Here is a 21,087-nt window from a genome sequence, read left to right as displayed (position 1 = left end):
TTGCCATTATTCTATTCATGGAACTCCCACTGAAATCAAAAGTGATTTTAATCTTGGGGATATGGTTGTGAGGCCCTGAAATGGTAAGGCATTCGTTGCTCGTAAGAGTGATATTTTTATCTCTTTAGATATTCTAGGGGATTGTGTGTGGAATTTTCAAAAGTACCCAGTTTTGGCCTAACTGCCCCACTGAAGTAGATGGTAGAACTCCCTTTGACTTCAGTGGAAGTGGAAAGAGGCCAGTGGTGAGTACTTTTGAAAATCCTGTCCTATGAAAAGAGATAAGTCTCTCCCCTTCTACTCCCCATCCCCAAATCAACATTGGGCATCAAAAAAAGGTGGGATTCATAATCCCGAAGCCCAAGTTACCATGCAAATTAATACATAGGATTATTTAACCAAAGCCAGCCAAGATGGCTCTTCTCCCTGCCACACCTAGTTAGGGTAGGGAACTGAAGACACTGCAAATAAAAACAAATGTCTGGCCCATGCCAGCTGACTCAGGCTCCCAGGACTCAGGCTCTGGGACTGTTTCATTTCAGTTCATTTCTGAGATCTCCTAGAGCCTGGGCTCCAATCCAAGCAGAGAAATCTACACTGCGATTAAGCAATCCTTTAGCCCAAGTCCCAGGAACCCAAATCAGCTGGCATGGGCCAGCCTTGGGTGTCTAACAACAGTGTAAACATACCCAAAGTGTCCTTGCTCACAGACCCTCACCCAGCCCCTTTCATTCTATAATCAAATCCACAGTGAAGACCACCACCACAGGATCATTAAAGGAGAAAGCGGAACACAAAGCAAGGTGCTCCATGCATTGGGAGTAACCTAGCATGCTATGCAATAAGCCCTCTGACATACATAAGCCAATGGAAGTAATTGGGCTGAGAGAAGGTGGTTAAACATTTTAAACGCTGTTTTCTTTTTGTGGCAGAATCTTCACTTCTCAGACAGGAATACCTGAGGCAGAGGCTTCGGATTCATGGTGACTAAAGCAGACTCTGATGAAGCATTTTACAGCATTTATCAGTGAGGGAATTTCCCAGCTGTAAGGTGATAATCGAGGATTGATGGTTGAAACTAGTCCTCTTACTGAAATCTGGGGCTCTGTGTTCAAAGCAGATACACTTGAGGAGTACCAGGATTGATGGTGTATTTTGCAAGATCATGTTTGTGTTTGTCTTTATATTTGCTTATGGTGACAATGTTGTTGCTACTGAAAAATAGTTAAGCTGTTATTTAAAAAGTTGAATATAATTTTTACATTTACTTTGCATTCCTACAGACCTACATTTAAAAGACTATGTAAATGTCTAGTGATGATTAAAAATTCTACATTTCTGGAGGGAAAAAATGATTTATTCAGCTGACTGAACAATTTGTAAATAACAACTAATTTGATTAAAGTTGCCATTTTTAATTTCATGAAATGTCCATGAACTAAATCACAAATTTTCTCAGATTTATTTATAATTTTTGACAACTCTTCATAAATTAACAAGCCAAGATGAATAGAATTTAGGTCCTGATTAAGGAAAGCATCCTTGTTCAGGAAAAGTACTTATGCCTATGCATTATACTGTCTATGCTTAAGGACCATTGAATACAATTGTGTCAATAGGATTTTGTTGAGAGGGGATTTAGCTGTAAAGAGAAACAAGAAAGGTAGACACTAGAGGGGGTATGGGAGAAGGGGAAGCAGGGGAACACAGAGGGAATGTGGAGAAAAGCTGAAGTAAAGAGACTACGAGGAAGGGTTGGGAGACAGTGGGAACAGCCAGCCTACCTGTTCAAGGTCTCAGTCCTTAGCTTCAAGGTGCTCCATGACTTGGGCTCAGGGTATCTAGAAGATTGCCTAAAGCTTCATGATAAAGATGTGGTCAACAACTTTATTCCTCATGCACAATGGACCTTGTTATATTTGGACTAAACAAAAAAAGATAGTGACACGGGTTGCTGATTCAAAGAACAGCTGCCTGCTGTGGTAGCTTTATTGTTGTTTTGGCAGCATAAGTGAAGGCAACACAAAAGTGAGACTTTTCCTTCCTCTGTGTAAAATGCCCAAACATTTAGAGACCAGACATCACATTCCTCCACCCTACATAAAAAAGCCTTTCCAAACATATACATCATGTACATGGCTAACACTATATAGTCTAATGAAAAGTTGTCGGTGGACACCACAGATGCAAATTGCAAGGGATTATTCTGCCCTGGAATAGCAACTCACTAACAACTTATCAGTTCAGGCACACCGTTGATTGCTGTGTGAGAGCTTTCTCAGGGGTTGGTCCAAGACTGTGGAATGAATTCCCCCAGGAACTTAGGACCATCACAAACCTCACCCACCTTCTGCTTCAAGTGCAAGGTGTATTTCTTTGCCCTTTCTTTCTCCAGCACAAAACACAGCAACAGGCATACTGAGAAAATCCTGCCGAAACAAGACACTGCACACAATTCCCTCCCAGGAGAGGATGAGACCCCAGCCATGTGGCAGATGGTGTTGAATGCACTGCTGGAAGGTGTGCAGATACTATGGTGATGCCTGTGATATAAGAACCTATCTAGAATAGAATCAGCAGACAAGATTGTCCAGAGTAGGGTTACCTCCTTTGAAATGCAAAAAACTGCTTTGTCTCCCCACAGTAAAGCAAGCCTGCCACAACCCCAACCCCCAAACAACTCTACAACCCCACCCCACCACAAAACAGCCACTTATTGTATCTAGAGAAACAACACAGAGGTAAGGTTGAGGAGACGTGCAATGTTATCACTCTTGCATGACTCAAACCCTCTCTCAAACACATGCCGTGCACTTGCATGTTGGTGGGCAGCCAGCTGCTGTATTTTCAGCAGTTTTTCATCTGTTATCATGTAAACTGCAGGAGTGGGAATATACCAGCATCTTTAGCTAGACACAGACATTTACCATTAGATATCTGAGTGCATTGTGCTAATAATTCACGTATTTTGACCCACGTAAAAAAAAATACCCAGCAGATTAAACTATTTTTCTGGCAACTGGCAAATCCACAAAACAGCCAGGGCAGTCAAATACCGGCCAGATGTCAATTCTAGTCTAAAATAAATCTATAAAGATATTGGAATGATGCTGTCAAAGCCTGCATCTGCCTACCACAGCTACTTGTCTCTGCTGCTCTCAGCTGAGTTTCTGGGGGGCTCCTTCCAGCTGTCTTTTTCCCTATGCTGACGTGCTGGATGAGGGGCAGGACCCCATGGGCCCTCATGCCCCCAGAAATTCTCTCCCCTGCATAGTCCTCAGGGTGCTGGGGGAGAGTTAACGCCAGCGGGATTAATAATTAGTTATCTACCTATTATGGGGTGTTGTGGTGATTGATAGAGAAAGTGAGATGGGGGAAGACACTGAAGAGACAATGAAATACAGCTGGGAACATGGAAGAGGACAGCCATGAGGAAAAAGGGACAAGGTGTTGGGACAATGTTTCTAGTAGGGATGCTGGTGATGGAAGCCATATATTTGGTGTTTGTTATTACTAATTTAAGCCAGGGGGTGCAGCAGTGTCCCAGCTAGTTCCAGCACCACTGAAGAGGGGAGAAAGAAAATGTAGCACAAGAGAGCCATGGGGTAAAGAGCAGAAGGTGGAGTTAACAGGAGAATGAGAGGAAACGTGGTGCTGCTTTTCACGGAGATATATGACAGAAAGGAGAGAATATAAAAAAGAAACAGGCAAAATGAAGAATGCAGAGCTGGCTCCTCTGCTGCCTTCCCCTGCAGCCCTTAGTGCAGTGGGCAAATAGGAGGCACTTCTGGAACAAGCTGTGTTCAGCTGGGGGATTGGGCAGCAAATCAGGAAGCTGTCGCCAGCTCTTTGAGGGCCCCCACCCTGAGTGAAGCAAAGGATGCAGCCCTCTATTTTTTGTCTAGCTCTTATTTCCTCAAGACTTTTGTGCCGTGCTACTCTTGTATTTTGCTTCCATAGAAGTCAATTCTCTTTTTAACCACACAGTGCGTTTCTGTTTAAATCACACACAGTTATTTTTAACTTGAATTAACTGCTTTGGAAGCAAGCTAAATTTAGAGCTATGTTACAGTAACCTGGGCCTACTGAATACCGAAAGCAAATAGACCAGGGGGTAGTAAGAAAACATGGAGGCAACCCATTTTGTAAGGGCATAACCAATACTCATGGGGGAACATCCATGACAATGAATTAAACACATGATTAAATAATTATTTGGTTGATTTGATTTGCTCAATTTAGCACACCTTGAAACACCAGGAAAAATGCTTCTGTGATAATGGAAATAGAGTTGGGCAAATTATTATAGAACATAATTTTCTCAATGAATTTGCTTTGTGTGTGAATTATTCACTAAAACTGACAGATTTTTATTCATTTGTTTTATGCAAACACATTTCCTCCAAAGGAGTTTTCACAAACTATTCACTGCAACTTTGGTTTGAGTATTTGCACTCTAGTGGGTCATTTATTTCACAAGGTATTCTGCCTGATCTGTGATTGGATAACTCATTCATAGTAAAAGGAGCGGGGTGGGTCCTTGAATATGTACCTACCTAGGGTGATTAACTCAATTTCCAGTGGAAGCCTGTCTGTGACTAGAGTCACATGACTGTTTTCAGCACTCGCTTTCCATGATCTTTCTTGAGAGCACACAAAATGCCTCTATGAATGTTCACAGGGAATTTAAAGGGTTTTGCTTACTATTGAAATTAAATTGAGGTTTATATCTGAATACATTTATGAAAACCCTTTTTTGCAGTATAGGAAGAATGGATGTCCTTAACTGCCCCAGGCTTCCTGAAGGACCTCAGGCAAGTCTTTGTACCTCATTTTGTCTTCTGTTAAATGGGGGATAATGATGCTTCCTTTTTAATCTAATTAGATTGTCAAATATTCAAGGCAGGGACTGTTTTATACGGTGCGTAGGTATAGTGCCTACCATGTTGTAGCGGTGATCTTGGCAAAGGGCTCTAGATACTCTACTGGAGACAGAAGATTTACAAGAGTCAATCCTGCTAACAAGAATGATAGGATTTCATGCATGTGTATCTGGGAATTAGGGGATGCTTTGATTGAAAAGGTGTCTCAGATTCAATGGAAGTTAGGGGGAAATACAATAGAGCAGGGAGTGATAGAGAGAATTTCTGAGTCTAGATAACCTTACATACGTTTAGGTGCTTATCTAGAGTAGAATTAACAAACCTTAGTCCATCTCTGTCTGATGCCCAAGATCTTTTTATCAAGGCAGCCCTTCTCTGAACTCTACTTCTTCCCACCTTGATGCGGCTGGCAGGTGTTGCTGACTGAAGCCAGCCCACTAACCTGTTCCTGCTCCAGCCTCGTATAGAGTTTTGATAATTAACTCTCACAATGGGCCATAAAAGGAACTCTTCCCACCCAGCATGTCTTCCTGTAGATGTCTTAGCCTCCAAGTGGGCAAGGGCTTGCCCCTGTGAGTCAACCACCCATATAAGGACATGTGACTTGCTCATGTGACCCTGGACTCCATCTTGTGCCTGTACTTGTCCACAAACTGTGCTGGGGGCTTTGTTTGGGACAGTAAAATTCCAGCCCCATGGGAGAGGGTATAAGACCCTGGAAACATCTCAATTTTATCTTCATTTCCTGCTTCACTTCTCTGGACTGGATTTCTAACAAGGAAGTTCTAAACAAGGACTGATAACCCCAAGCTGTCTGGGTAATTTCCAGAGCGACTCTTGCAAACTAGTAGTTTATTCCTTCACTGCTTCCAACCTGATAAGAACTTTGCAATGACTGTATGTATACAATTTCCTTAACAGTTTTAACTTTCTACCTCTCTCTTAAAAATAAACCTTTAGATTTTAGCCACTAAAGGATTGGCAAGAGCGTGATTATTGGGTAAGATCACCATTATATATTGATCTGGCTCTGTGGCCGATCTTTTGATATCGGAAGGACCCTATATTTAATTGGTTTTCAATAACCACTCAAAGTCTAGTGTCTGGATGATGAAATAAGTGCTGGAATGCCTAAGGAGACTGCATTTTTGACTTCTTAACTAGTGTGGGGAAACAGAAGTTTATTTTTGTTACTGGCTTGGTATATCTCATGCTAGACTAACTGCCAGGTTGGGCTCAGTCTGCCCTATTTTTCAGTTTGTCCTAATCTGGCATCCTCAGCTGTCACCCACTAAGGCAGTGACACCCTGTCACAGTATAGTACAGGAAAAAGGTTTGATAAAATACTAGTTTTGGGGAAGCCATCTATTGCAGCTTTGTTACCTTCTTCTTACACAGAAGATGTACTTGCAAAGTGACAAGTTACAAAAAACTCTTTACACACCCCCTAAAATCCACTCAGTTAGTTAAGTTGCATAACTTATTGTTTTTTACCTTCCTTATCTTTGTTTTGGATACTAGTATTCCAGGTACTGGTCCATGAAGGTACTTCCCTAGCTTGTACTAAGACATAGAATGAATGTATCTTGATTTTGACAAGTTTCCTCCATTTATGCCAAAGGGTGAGTTATACTATTGCAGGGTACTGTGGGATGTGGCATGAGTGAAAAGAACTCTGAGAAAAACAGACCATTTCAGCTCTAATAACTGCCAGGCAGTCATAATAGGATATATACTAAGCCCACACATACATTAGGTAACAGGTTGCATACTAGTTCCCATGTGTATCTGCTGGTTTTGGTCATTCCCAAAATAGTTAACTTGTGGTCTGAAATTTTGTCAGGTTTGACCTCTGCACAAAAGTGACTTCTATAAATTGGAGTAAAAATGACATGGGGAGAGTGGTGTGGAATCACAGCTGCACCCCCGTCTCCCACACGTGTCCCGGGAAAGTTGGCTGGTGTTCTGCTCCAGTATGCTAAGGAGTCCTGCCTTTCTGCACTGGAATGCTCCACATGGGACAGTGCTGGTCTGCATTGCCCCCGAGACCAGGCTATGCTTTACAGTCAGGGTGGGGCCCACAGTGAATAACTGAAGTGAATGATAAATACTCAGCGCTGTGTTCAAAGAATGGATTATCCTGGGAATGATCAGCAAAGTCACAACCACAACTTTGTCTGAACTTGACAGCTGCGATAGGAAGTGTCCACAAAGGAAAAAGAAAACCCTAAGGGACTTGCAGAAAAAATGATCCAAAGTCTCCTGCAATGTGTTTAAAAAGAAAAACCACACACACACAAACCTGTTACTGCAGCAGAACAATGTATGAAAAGGGAAAATGAATTTAAATTACTGCCATCAAATAGGCTGCTGAAGAGCTTGCCTCCATTCCTGGCTCTCCTCCCTCTCCCTGCCCTCCCCCAATATCATCCACAGGGTGAGGGAACAGCAGAGGGATTCTCTGTGACATTTAGCCACCCTGTGGAGTAGGGAGTAATGCACCCTGTGGAGGGCTCAGGGTTTGAGTGTGTCTCTGGGTAAAGCACAATCCCTCTGTGACTGGACCAGTGCCCATCAAGACTGTATATTATAACCCCACCCTCATGATCATACATTATAGGATGTCAAGGTTCCTCCCCCACTCTGAACTCTAGGGTACAGATGTGCGGACCTGCATGAAAAACCTCCTAAGCTTATCTTTACCAGCTTAGGTCAAAACTTCCCCAAGGTACAAAATATTACACCCGTTATCCTTGGAATGGCCGCTACCACCACCAAACTAATACTGGTTACTGGGGAAGAGCTGTTTGGACGCGTCTTTCCCCCCAAAATACTTCCCAAAACCTTGCACCCCACTTCCTGGACAAGGTTTGGTAAAAAGCCTCACCAATTTGCCTAGGTGACTACAGACCCAGACCCTTGGATCTTAAGAACAATGAACAATCCTCCCAACACTTGCACCCCCCCTTTCCTGGGAAATGTTGGATAAAAAGCCTCACCAATTTGCATAGGTGACCACAGACCCAAACCCTTGGATCTGAGAACAATGAAAAAGCATTCAGTTTTTACAAGAAGACTTTTAATAAAAAATAGAAGTAAATAGAAATAAAGAAATCCCCCCTGTAAAATCAGGATGGTAGATATCTTACAGGGTAATTAGATTCAAAACATAGAGAACCCCTCTAGGCAAAACCTTAAGTTACAAAAAAGATATACAGACAGAAATAGTTATTCTATTCAGCACAATTCTTTTCTCAGCCATTTAAAGAAATCATAATCTAACACATACCTAGCTAGATTACTTACTAAAAGTTCTAAGACTCCATTCCTGTTCTGTCTCTGGCAAGAGCAGCACACAGACAGACCCAGACCCTTTGTTCCTCTCCCTCGTCCCAGCTTTTGAAAGTATCTTGTCTCCTCATTGGTCATTTTGGTCAGGTGCCAGCGAGGTTATCTTTAGCTTCTTAACCCTTTACAGGTGAGAGGAGCTTTCCCCTGGCCAGGAGGGATTTCAAAGGGGTTTACCCTTCCCTTTATATTTATGACATAGGACTATAACTGTGACAGGCTCTGGGATGATTAGGAGCCAACTCCTCACATGACTGCTCTTTCTGTGCCAGTGACGGCTGCAAATAAGGCACTGCTTTCATTCCCAGCTACCCTGCAAATAGAAGTATAAGACTGACTCTCATGAATAGATATTATGCAAGTTGTCATCACCATTATGACCCTACTTTAAAATCTAAATGAAACTCACCTTATATTCAGATTCTTTTCCTGTGAAGGTAGGGCCATGAGGGGTGCTTTCTACAGATGACTCACTTAGTGAAACTAAGTGTGAGTAGAGATTTGCATGGTGGAGGTCTTGCACAAAAATTTGAGCCAGGCTTCCACCATGCAAATCTCTACTCACACTTAGTTTCGCTAAGTGAGTCATCTCCACCAACTTCCCATTCAGATAAGAATTTCTGGTAATTTCAAAGGCAACAGTTTCCTCCAATACTTGGTCTGTGACTGAAGACATAGGAGGAAGTGTGGAGAACAAAAATGTGCAAGACTCAATGCTTTTCTGGGTTGCATCAATGGGAATGTTCACATAAACACATGCATAAATATTTGCAGGGTCAGGACTTCGATATGTGGAATGGGGCTACTAAAGTAAATATTTTTGGCTTTTCAAGTGAAAATACATGGCGTTCTCTTTTCCTTGTTGTTATAAGGTGCTCTTTAGGATTAGTAATAAAAAGTGGAGTTACACATTTTTAAAGAGTTTAAAAGTTGTGATTTTCCATTGTTTTTTCTAACTTCATAAAATGTGTGATTATCTGGTTCCTTTTTGTTTTGGCTTCTTGACAGACAATTCTCTTATGGGGACAAAGTAGTATAAATCAACCGAGAAGTCAAAACACCAGAAGCAGCTAGATCAATTAATAGATTGCAAATTTGGCATTGCAAGTAGAGCCTCTTTGAAGGCACTGGCCACAGAGGCTGTAGTCTATCACTCACACAGCTCCAGTCTGTCTATTGATTTGGTTTCTTTGGCATCTCTAGGGGAAAACACTTTATATCAGCTTATTAAGAAAATGGATCATAAATTGAAAACATTTCTTAAGATTCAGACAACTGAAGCTTCTACAGAACAGATGAACAAGAATAAATCTATTAAGGAACTAATTCAATTCAACCAGGTGTTAAATAGTCCAAAAATGCCATTGCATAGATTGGTGAAACACCATGCTATGTTACATTGCAAATTCTGGGAAATAAGTCTATAGCCGATAGCTTGCTTGCAACAGGCTTGAAAGTGGGACTGGAGGGGAGCGAGAGAGTCCCCTAAATTTCTTTGCCAAAGTTGTTTGGAGAGTTTGAATGAAAAATATGATCCTACACTATCTTCAAAAAGGGCTTTACAGTTCTCCATGTGGTATTTTGATACAGGGATGTTGATGGGAGAGGAATTAGATGACAACTTCCTTGGAGATTTAAAATTAAATTTCTTTGATAATATTTCAAAGTTATTTATTAAAGACTTCAAATTTTAGTCTTTCCCAATATTGCTCAGGAAACACAAGGCCACAGATTATGGTTTAATGTATTTAGATCTGGATTCAGCAAGGCAAGCACAGAAGTCTCACTTAAAGTACTGGAATAGTTCCACTGAAGTAAGTATGTGCTTAGTGCCTTGCTAAATCAGGGCATTAAATAAGATATTAGTAAAAGCAAAGCAAAATTGTCATTTTAGCCAGGCAAGCTCCATGTCATACATAAAACCAAGAATGGAATTATCATCAAGGTCAAGTAAGTAAGTCTACTTACTATATGCATGCCCCCCACCCCCATCCCATGGGTGGGTGTGACAAAGAAGCCACTTCTCCTTTGGTACCAACTCCCCCTCCAACCCAGTGATGGTCTGCATCTTCCTGTGACCCAGTCCTTCAGTCAGAGCACTTTTAGTCCTCTCTCTTCTGGGAGAAAGAGTCCACACACCAATAATCTAGCAGCATCACAGCAGACCTTTGGCCCAACTTCAGGCTTTGTGGGCCTTTCGGCCCTAGGCTTCAGGGTCTTCACATCACCACCGTAGGTGGAGCAGTTAGGGAACCCAAGCCAACCATCTACTCTGGATTCTAGCCCCAGGATTCTTTATGAAACATATGGTGTCTTTTATTCATACCCTCTGCTGTATCCCTGAACTCCTACCTACCTTCCCCACAGCTAGGCCTTTCTCAGTCTCTTCTGTAGATTTCAAAAAAGAAGAACCAAACTAGTTATGGAGAATGCAAGAAACAAGAGGTCCCACACAAGGCCTACTTGCCCCAGGAGACTTTGGCATCTATACATCTCTAGTTAGGCTCTGCCCCCAGTTGAGCCTTCCATCACAGGGCTAGCTCAAGAAGTTCACACCCTTTCCCAGACAGCCACTGCTAAACTGGTCTTTTTCTTCTTAACTCCTCCCTGCAAGTTTGACACCTCTGACAGGTGTAACAAGGTGGAGCCGATTGATCCCATAGGCCCTCATTAGCCCCTTCTGGGTCAATGTGGGAGGCCCATCACAGCTACAGAATAAATGTAATGCTCTATTAGTGGCAACTTTGAATGTGTGATTATACATATTTTGCCATTTTCCCCCCCACTGAAATGGGGTTTGTTACAGCTCTATTATTGATGGCCTTATGTGTAGGACTAATTGTATATGTTTAGTATTTTTTAATATATAAATTAAACTCAGTTAAGAAAAGTTAAACTCAGAACCTTGCAGACTGCAGGATATTTGACAGTTTTTAATTGCTAACTTATTTGTGACCATCAGAAATGGTTTCATTGTATAAAAATCAGTGTTGCAGCATGGTTCATTGATCAGGAAGAACACAGTCCTCCCTGAAATTGTTGTGCAGGGTACTGTACCACATACAGTAAACCAAGCATTGCAAAGGCAGGCTGTCACTTTCTCACAGTATTCTCAGCAGGGTGTGTTGTGCTACTTGTACCTTGGTGGGCAGTATATGCTTAATTCCCGTGGTGCTGTACAGGTCTAGACAACAGCAGTGGAAATGTTTGCAGTCTGTCTACACTAGCTGCCACCACTAGAGGAGCTACAAGAATGGGAGCTTTCTTGAAAAAGACCAGTGCACACAAGGCTATAGTCTTTTCTATTTCCCTTTGAGACATCTCCCACTGAAATGGAAAGTGGGGGGGGGGGGGGGAGAAGAGAGGGTAAGTTCTCCAGCAATAACTCTAACTCTTTCAGTCTCTTCCCACCATCTCGGATTTCAGCTCCAGTAGAAGAAGGGAGAGGAGTCCCAGTTTAGTGGTAACAGCCATTTACAACAATACCAAATGATATTATGCTGTTAAAACATCAGTAACAGGGTATGGACTGTGAGAGCCTCTTTTGGCACAGATTAAAAAAAAGTTTTGTAGTAACTTTTCTTCCCCAAAATAAATTCATCCTTCCATTTTAGGGCCATTTTGAATATTTTCAGGACATCAAAATTCAAAACACCTCCCAAGAGAGGGAGTTTTGATACTACATAACTTTCTAAACATAAAAAAAAGTAACATAGCCCAGCCAATCAACAAGAAACTTGAAGTGTGTGTCCAGTCAAGGAAGGAACAGTTAGCTAATATTCAGTAATGTAGAGAGAGGCCCATGAAAAGCATTTTTGTTTTCTATCCAATATAGCTGTGTCACAGAGCGCATCACTCACCACCAGCTTGGCACCTTCTCCTGGTTGCTCTGGAGTTTAGCTCAAGGCCGACACCCCATCCATGTTCTGCATGTCCTCACTCTCTCTCTCTCTGTTGTCCATCTGTAGCCCTTCTCCCAGCCTCAGGAACTGAAGCATCCTCTTTGTGGCTTGCCTCTCCAGCCATATCATTATTTGTGTTTCCCCCTTCTGGAGGGGGAGTTAGTATTGCAGCCCAATAGTCCAACCACTTCTCCAGTGGCAAATGGGGGGAGGGGGGCCAAAACCCAGGCCCACCCACTACTCCATGTATCGACCCAGGGACTCTCTGAAGCACAGTCACCTACTGTGTTCCTTTGCTTCAACTGCTGCTGCATTTCCCTGGGCCACAGCACCCTATTCAGTCCCAGCTCCTTCTTGACTCCCTGTCCAAGGCACTACAGGGTTGTGACTACTAGCAACAGTCTTTTCTCTTCAAACACCCAGCAACCACTGACCCTGTTCTTCCCTGCAGCTCTTCTTATTTGGGCCTCCTAGGCCCAGATTGGCTGCTTCTCACAGCTTCCCTCCTATTGGCTCCTTCCCCACACAGCCTCCCTAGGCCTCTCTTAACCCCTTCCATGTCAGTGTGGGGTGGATGCCCCATCACAAGCAATAATAATCATGGTAAGTAATAATAAATCATTGTAAGCATCATACTCTGACAGCACATAGCACATTTAATCCCGAAAGGACTTTGAAACCTGTGTTAAATCCCACCTGTACCTACACAGGAGCCAATTCTTACTTGTCGTATTCACAAAAGGCCTGATCCAGTGTCTACTCAAGTCAATGGGGCTCTTTCCATTGACTTGAGTGGGTGCTGGACTAGTCCTATAGGTTGTTCCGTTGAAGTCAATAGAGTTGCTTGCTTGAGTAAGATGTGTGGGATTTGAAACCAAGTGCATAAGGAGGTAACAATATGCACAGGACACAAGCAGCCTTGTGCATGATGTGAGCAAGAGTTTCTTGCCACAGACCACCAGAATGCTTTAGCATATACATCTACTCAATACAGCCAGGCAAACTATGACCAAAGAGAGAAAGGGACAGAGCGGGGCCCAAAGCTATTAAGAACGTGTGGCTGCAGCAGTAATACACATCTCGGAGCATATTCAGATGGCCTGACGTCTTTCAACCAAGCCTGCAAAAAGAAGATTTCTATGACCACACCTAGCAGCATAACCGAGTATGGAATGATGCCTGCACTGCATAGGCATTTGGTCATATTGACAGGATTTGACTGTAAATATCTGTGTATGTACATATCTTTCTAGTTATCATTTCATTCACCACTGAAATGCAGCCACCTCAGCTCTAACTCAGTTGACAATCTTTTGTTTCATGGAGGCTGGATGAGGTCCTAGCAGAGCACAGCATCCCAACACAATAGGTTAGTACAGGTAATAAGGTAGAACACCATACACAGTTGGAATTGAGGTAGGTAGAACAGGAAGTAAGAAATTGAGGTTGGATTTACAGGAAGAAATATCTCAGAATAACATGGCTGCTGCTTGTGCATGAATTACTTGTTTCTGTTACTGGCAGAGATGCAGGCTAATTTGTTTAGCTTTTAGCTGATTAATGTATTGAGCAGCATCTTGGCAATAATATTATTATGCCAGTAGGACTGTGTGCCAGTTTAATGTATTATACAATAGATTAGCATTCATCACATTGCTGATTAAGGCCATTCCCCTATAAGTTCACATGCAGCATCAGATGGATGAATCACTGAGCTTGATGTTTTAACACTAACTTCAAGGGGATCCATATCAAAGATTACAGCAGCATTTCCACTGCTCCAGACCACAGAGGACCAGTATTTAAGAACTCTCACAAGAGTATTTTATTTGACATCAGCAATATACATTGGTATATAATAGGAAAAGTTTGCACAATCTTTCTTGTAAGACGGATTTATTTTCCAAATACACAGATGTTCATAATACAGGTAGGTAACAATTAAGCTGCACGATAGCAAAACAAGTTTACAGTTATTGAACCACCTTAGATTGTTATTATAATCAGGTGACCAGCACGGAACATATGCAAATTAGCCTAATAACTAAATTAACGTTTTACTCTTCCAGTCCTTCAGACACATTGTTTCATTCCAACAAAAATGTGCATGAAGAATATTATAAAAGAACCCAACAGCTTCCACCTCCAGAAAACTAGGCATAACTTAACATTTAAAACCACCCAATATAATAATGAGACTTCATGGTAACTATCTAGGTTTGATGTTCCTCCCCCACCCCCACTCCTCCCATATTGCAGTACTGTTATGGAGTACATGAGAATGTGGCGTGGTATAAAGGCGTTTGGGCTGGTTGCCTGACTCACTAGTTTTAAATTCATGACGGAGAAGTTATTCAGCTCATTCCCACATGCGTGCTAATGACACATTTCTACCACCACATTATTGTGCTCTTTTTGTGTGCCACATTTTATTTTATTTTAAAGTATTTTAGGGAGTTTTAAAAAATTGTGTTGGGACGACTTCTTGTATCCCTCTACCTGTAAAGTCAAGGGCCTTACTTACCATGAACAGGGCTTCACAGGCAATGAAAAACTTAAAACTAATAAAAAACCATCAAATATTATCTAAAATAGCTTTTCTGTACTTAAAAATATCACTGAGTGAGAAGCACCTGCTTTGTGTCAAATTGGAAGGCTGGGAATCTCCCTTTTCCGTTGGTTTCTAGCTCCATACAGCCATAATGTGTCAAACTTTAAATCAGTCACTGGTGTGGAAAAGAATATTGCCTAGCCTGCATCTCTGACCAGTGTCATTTGAGAGTGGGAGGGGTAGGAAATTCTATATTTTGGGGAAAGAAACATTTTTGTGGCAGGTTGATTGATTTTTTTAAAAGCTGGCAGCTGCTCAGAGGCTGGACTGTTAGAATTAACCTGCAGGAGATGGATTAGTGGGCAGAGTACAGATGAGTGCTCAAGGGTGCATAATAAATGCAACCTGTCACATGTCTGTGCAACTTATCACATGGCTCCATCATTTATCATATGGCTGTCGTCACCACACACATAAAATGTGCGTGAATATATAACATCCAGTGCTACTGGTACATTTCAGCTGCTTTACACTTCTCCAGTGATGCAACAAAGTTGTAAACCAGGTTCAATTAGCAAGTTAATGTGTTTGCCACTGTATGTCATCAGAACAACCCAAAGCAACACCAGTGAATCTGTCCCACACCATATACATACACACACCTTCACGGGCACATTTGTTTTTACTTTCAGTATTAAATATGCACAAGAGTCTTGTTCCTGACATTCTATAGAGAAAATATTGGTCTCAACGAGCCAAGTAAAATGTATGGGTTTCTAACAGGTATTCCATATAGTTCATCATCAGTGGGGTTAACTACCAGCTTGGGAGAGGGAACATGATCTAGTGGAATGAGCCTAAAGCTGGGAGCCTGGAACTCCTGAGTTCTCAGACCAGCCTTGTTACTAACTTGTGTCCCGGTGCTGCGGTGCTTGGTGCCCTGAACTCTGATTGACTTTATGGGAAGCTGAAGGTGCTTACTCCTCATAACAGCACCCTCATTTAACTGGACTATTAGATGCCTAACTTTAGGAACCCATCTTCCTGCTCCACTGTAATGTTGCACCTCCCTTCGTCAGCCTGGTCTGCTGTTCCCAGAGGTGCATTCAGCTACTGAAGTGTAGCTGGCAGTACTGCTGTCTCTCATCTCTCATAGTGTCCATTAGGGTGGCAACTCCAATCTCTGGCTGTGATTCCTGCCAACAGAAGTCGGCAGTTATGTGCTGAATCAGAGCATCCCCAGCTGCCCTGGCCATTCTCCCTCTCTGCTCAATGCTGCCTCCTCTTGGAAATGCTCAAGGTGGTTGCATTTCCCCCAGCTGAGGGGATACGAGGGAGTCTTGTACCACTGCAATATCCCCTCTGATTAGACTTTTTGACACTGGGAACTAACCACCAGGATCTCTTGAGTGCAGGATGAGGGAAGGAGGATTAGAGATGGTCATAATTTTTGCAAAAGTGGTAGGATGTTGTGTACATTTGTTTTGTTTTCAGGAAAATGTTTCCCATTTTTTCCCCTGAGAGTTATTGAGCAGTCCCTTGCTGTAAAGCAGAAGTGGATTCCCTCTGCCCCCCCCCTTAAGCAAAAGGCTCAATGGTCCCCAAGATCAGCTGTCCTACTATGGAGCCAGCATACAGTAAGAGGCTGTCATGCCTGACTACATCTTAAATGAACTGCCAAACTGGGCCTTAAAGTTCCACATATTTGGTTGATAATCTATCCCTGCCAACATTTCCCTGGACTTGTATTGTTTGGGGTAGGGGGGGAATAATTTAAGCAAAGGGAAAAATATTTTCTAAGTTATATATGAATGGTAAATGACAGGTTGTAACTTAGATATATTCTTCTCTTCTATTATTTTACATAGCCCTGGATGTATGTATTTATATATATTTATACATGCAGTATGCAGAGAGGAGAAATCTCTCTCTCTGTCTCTGTGTGTGTGTGTGTAAATATAAATATCTCTCTCCTCCTCGTTCTTTACAGGCTCTGAAAGAAAAGATGTATTCAATATATTTATTTTCAACTATATAAGAAACCATCACTGAATAACATCACAGTGTTAAATATTTCCTATTCTGATTGATACCAACCATCTTACCCTATGAGATAAAAATAGAGTAACAATTGACATTCACTGGATCTTATTTCCAATATCCACAGAGGAGAGCTCAAATGGAAATTTCTTTAAGACAAAATTAGCTTCTCCAGCATGGCCAAAATACTCTGAAAAATTATAAATTGTTTAAGAACTAACTAACTAACTAAACACCACCCAGCTGAAGGACAATTAACTTGTTTACTTTTTATTTTAAAATAGGTTTTTAACCAGTTTTCCTAGACATTTTCCCATTCAGTTGTTACCTTGGTGGCATTCTCTACCTTCCCCTTCTCTCTGATTTTCACTAGGACTTTACAATTCACATATCAGTTTGTTTTAAATTGAAATCAGAAAACGTTTTCCCTTGATGTTTCATTTAACAAACAAACAACAAAACAAAGCAAGGGGGAAGCATCAACAAGAAAAAGTTTTAAAATGTTAAAAGTACAGGCTAAGCTCTAGGCTACAGAGGTGTAGTGACGAAGAAGACCACACTCCTCGAAAGGAAATACTGCATGTGAGTAAACCCACTGACTACTTGCATGGAACACTGACCACAAATACTTGAATGAAGTGTGGTGATAGCTGGAGGCTTTTTCCCTACCCAGTGCAGAGTCCAGAGAACGCATGTGTAGTTCCTCAGGGAGCATACTGAGCAGCAGCATTGAGCACATGAATGCTTTTGCTTTTTTTTTTTTTAAATGTAGTTTATTTTTGCACTCCCTCCAGTGCTGGCCTCTGGACAGCAGACATGCAGGTTGGAGATAGGAGCCTGGTTACCCAATTCACACAGCCAAGCCTTCTTTTGGGTGTTCAGAGCTGATGGCTGTGCTAATTTTTAAATCTTTCTCATTTAACTTTTTAAATTAAAGCTCAAACAAAAACCTCTGGATTTAGCTTTCTTAATATAATGAGTATGTTTAATGATCAAGGCACCAACCTGCACTGTTTAAAGAATTATCAGGGTCTGGAGTGCTAAGAAACTTTAAAAAGCCACTCTTTGTTCTAGGCTGAGAAATGCTTCAAAATTAAGCAGAATAATAATGTTTAAATAATTGACTTTTATCCTACCTCTTAATCCTTCCTGACCTCCTCTAATGAGCTAGAAAGGGTGTATTCAATGAACAGAAAAAATGTTTTAAAAAGGGCACTTGCCAAGATATTTTCCATATTTGTTTTCTCATAATTCATAAAAAAAATTTGTTTGCAAGCTGTCTCCTGCCCAAACTCCTCACAAAATAACATTTCTTAAAATAACTCTTTGGAAGCCAGAAACTGAATTCTGCTTCCGTAGCCACATTCTCCCCCTCGCCCACACACAGCCTGGTTGATTTATGCACTTTCATGAGTCCTGGGCTCCTGGGATATGATTTTTGGTCCTTTAGTTGTTTTAAGTGCACAGAATCACCACACCAATCAAAAGGAAGCACCAGAGACAGTAAAGCCTCTAGGTATATTGCCACTGCTTTGACTGGAAAAAGCTACCTCGGTGAGCTTTGCCAGTAGATTATATTAAAATGTTTTCTTACTTACCAACCCGCAACTTTTATTCTAAAATCTTTTTCCTAGGTACAAAATCTAGGCTTGATTTTTCTCAGACTGACAGTGAAGAAGCATTTCCATTGACTTCACTGGCAACAGGAGAAAACCAACGTGCCAGGCCCTCTATGTCTCATAAGACGGCCTCAGAGCAGGAGTCACAGTAAAGAGAGGCAGGGGTACTACAGCTCCCCATCCTCTGCTAAAAGTACAGAGCAAGCTCTCTTTTCTTACCCCAGCTTAGGCAAGTGACACTCCCTCACTGCTCCCTCTTGCCCTTGGCTTGTGTGCGGAGAGCTTCCCTTCTAGTTTCAGTCTGCTTTAGCCACTGTCCCAGTAAATACATTTTTATACAATTATATTTTACTTTTTGGGGCACAAAGTGCTGCCTTATTCGCACTGCATGTGTTGGAGGGAGCAAAGAGTACATCCCACCCCCTGAGCACACCCACGCAGCAGCCGATCAGGATTGCAGTCGAATTCCCTTGTGTGTCAGACAGAGGGAGTGGCTAATGCAGACATTTGTGCACCAAGTACATATGGCCTACCAGCCTGAGACCTTGTTATGCCTGTGGTCTCCTGTGTGGCGTTCTGAGGCATGTGACAAGAAAGGTGAAGGGAAGAGCTATATGATGATGCTTTTTGTAGCACCTGTGAGGTCCAGTTAGGAGCATTTTCCTCCCAGAATCCCTGAGCTAGGCTGCTGACAGGGAAACTCAGGGACCCGCTACAAAACTATCGCTACTCGGCCACATATACCACCCCCATCCCCACCAGGCATGGCTGAAATTTGCAAGAGCAAGAGTTTGCCCCAGCTCCATGAAAAGTATAAGTGGTATATGATCTGGAAAGGCATGTATGTAATTACTATGTAACAAAACTGCATTTTTCATGTAAATTCCAGAACAACTATGGTTACCTGCATGGTTATCTGAAATGTTTTAAATCTCAAACAACGTCTGTCATCTAAGTTAACAATGAAGCACATAAATCATTCTTTTTCTCTTGAACATGCATTCATTACTCATGGTTCCTTTGATGATTAGATGAATTCTAACATAAAGGAAGCTTTTCAAACTTGCAACGGCAAAGCAGACTTTGACATTAATTTGTAGCGATGAGGTTCAGCCAAACAATCTCATGCTTTGAAAGCGCTTTAGATGAAATGCAGGTAAAAAGTAAACATTCCTGACTTCTGAGCGCTCCACCGTTACATCCTCGCAGAACAGGAAGATGAGCCGTCATCATTAGCGGCAAGGCCAGGCAGGGTTCAGTTTCACATAGCTTGGAAAGTATTGTTCTGAGAACCCCAACTGGGTATTTCATGTAGATTTATGCTTCTTCTATCAATCTCCAGTCAAGCTCTTTTTTTTAAACGGCAAAACCAGGCATGTAAATAATATTGATTTTACAAAAATAAATACTCTCTGATAATCTGTTATGTCTGTTTTTTATAGAATAACAGTGAGTTGTGGTATTCACTCTAACAGACAATATGGATACAGCTTTTATTAAAATGCAGAGCAAGCATGCTGAAGTAGATCAGCAGCAGCCAAAAATCAAACTAAAGCTATGTATTAGTCAAAGGTTAATTGTAATAGTACAATATATTATTTCTCTTACCTAAGTATCTTTGTTTGATTTTGAAAATAAAATTGCACAGACAATAACAACAACATATACTGAGCTTTTATATTCTTTTCATCCATGCAGAAACCCTTTCAAATTTAGGTTGGCTTGCTTTGAAGTACACCTTCATAATGTCTCCTTTACAATTCAGTAAATATAATATTTGAACATTTTTTTCAATGTTCAACAGTATACTGATGTACTACATTGAGTCTTGATCATGTTAACATTTTTTAATACTGGACTTATGCTGCCCTTTAGTGAAACCTTTCAGTAATTCTTGACTAGATTTGAATACTTCGCTAAGGCTTAGTTCACAGAATCTGAGATTCCAGTTGCCTTTTTTTCTTTATTTATTTAAAGAAGTTGTATGGCTTTCTCTGTTGTACAGGAAATTAGAATAGAATTTGAATTAAAAAATCTGAGCAAATTACAGTGAGGTTTCAGAGTAACAGCCGTGTTAGTCTGTATTCGCAAAAAGAAAAGGAGTACTTGTGGCACCTTAGAGACTAACCAATTTATTTGAGCATGAGCTTTCGTGAGCTACAGCTCATTTCATCGGATGCAGTTATCCGATGAAGTGAGCTGTAGCTCACGAAAGCTTATGCTCAAATAAATTGGTTAGTCTCTAAGGTGCCACAAGTACTCCTTTTTTTTTTACAGTGAGGTTGACTTTTTAGTTGACTGATTTGCTTTGGAATCATTTCTAATGAAGTAATATACAAAAGATTAGAAAGTCCAAGAGAAATCTCTCAGTACTTTAAATTATACATTACAAAGCAAAACAACAACAACAAAGATTTTAAAAGGTATATCCATCACCTCTGTTAATTCAACGGTGAAAACAAACCATGTTTTGCAGGCCTCACTTATTTTTAAAAGAATTGCATTTTTCCATTCTCTACCTTTAAGCACTGCAGGGAGCTTTTAATCAAGGTGCTCAGTACTTCACTTTAGCTAAGCATGCACATGGAATGTGAAGAAGAGGCTTGCTTTCAAAAAGTCTGCATTACACAGAACAGTTTGAAATGGAATTTGTTTTTTTTAAATAAATTAAAAAAGCATAAGCTAAGAAAGTTCTGTTTTTATTCTGAAAGCTAACCACGAAGGTCTATCAGAACTTTCCAAAA

The 21,087-nt window shown here is 41.3% G+C and overlaps 1 protein-coding gene across 3 annotated transcripts in view; it reads right to left on the bottom strand.

Moving 5' to 3' along the window:
- LOC125635959 (gamma-aminobutyric acid receptor subunit alpha-4) overlaps positions 1-21,087 on the bottom strand; it is a 267,090-nt gene that overhangs the window by 166,085 nt on the left and 79,918 nt on the right. For 2 of the 3 annotated variants that reach the window (XM_048848412.2, XM_048848415.2), the window contains one exon: positions 13,935-15,880. The exons of the other annotated variant lie outside the window; for it this stretch is intronic. In XM_048848412.2, the coding sequence (XP_048704369.1) occupies positions 15,828-15,880 (53 nt within the window). In that variant the 3' untranslated portion in view covers positions 13,935-15,827. Of the gene's footprint in view, positions 1-13,934; positions 15,881-21,087 lie in introns of those variants that run through there. 3 annotated transcript variants of the gene reach the window in all.

The sequence above is a fragment of the Caretta caretta genome, chromosome 4 (genome assembly GCF_965140235.1).
Source record: "Caretta caretta isolate rCarCar2 chromosome 4, rCarCar1.hap1, whole genome shotgun sequence".
NCBI lineage: Eukaryota > Metazoa > Chordata > Testudines > Cheloniidae > Caretta > Caretta caretta.
The sequence above is the reverse complement of the archived record's forward strand: the minus strand, read 5'-3'. Positions and strand labels throughout refer to the sequence as shown.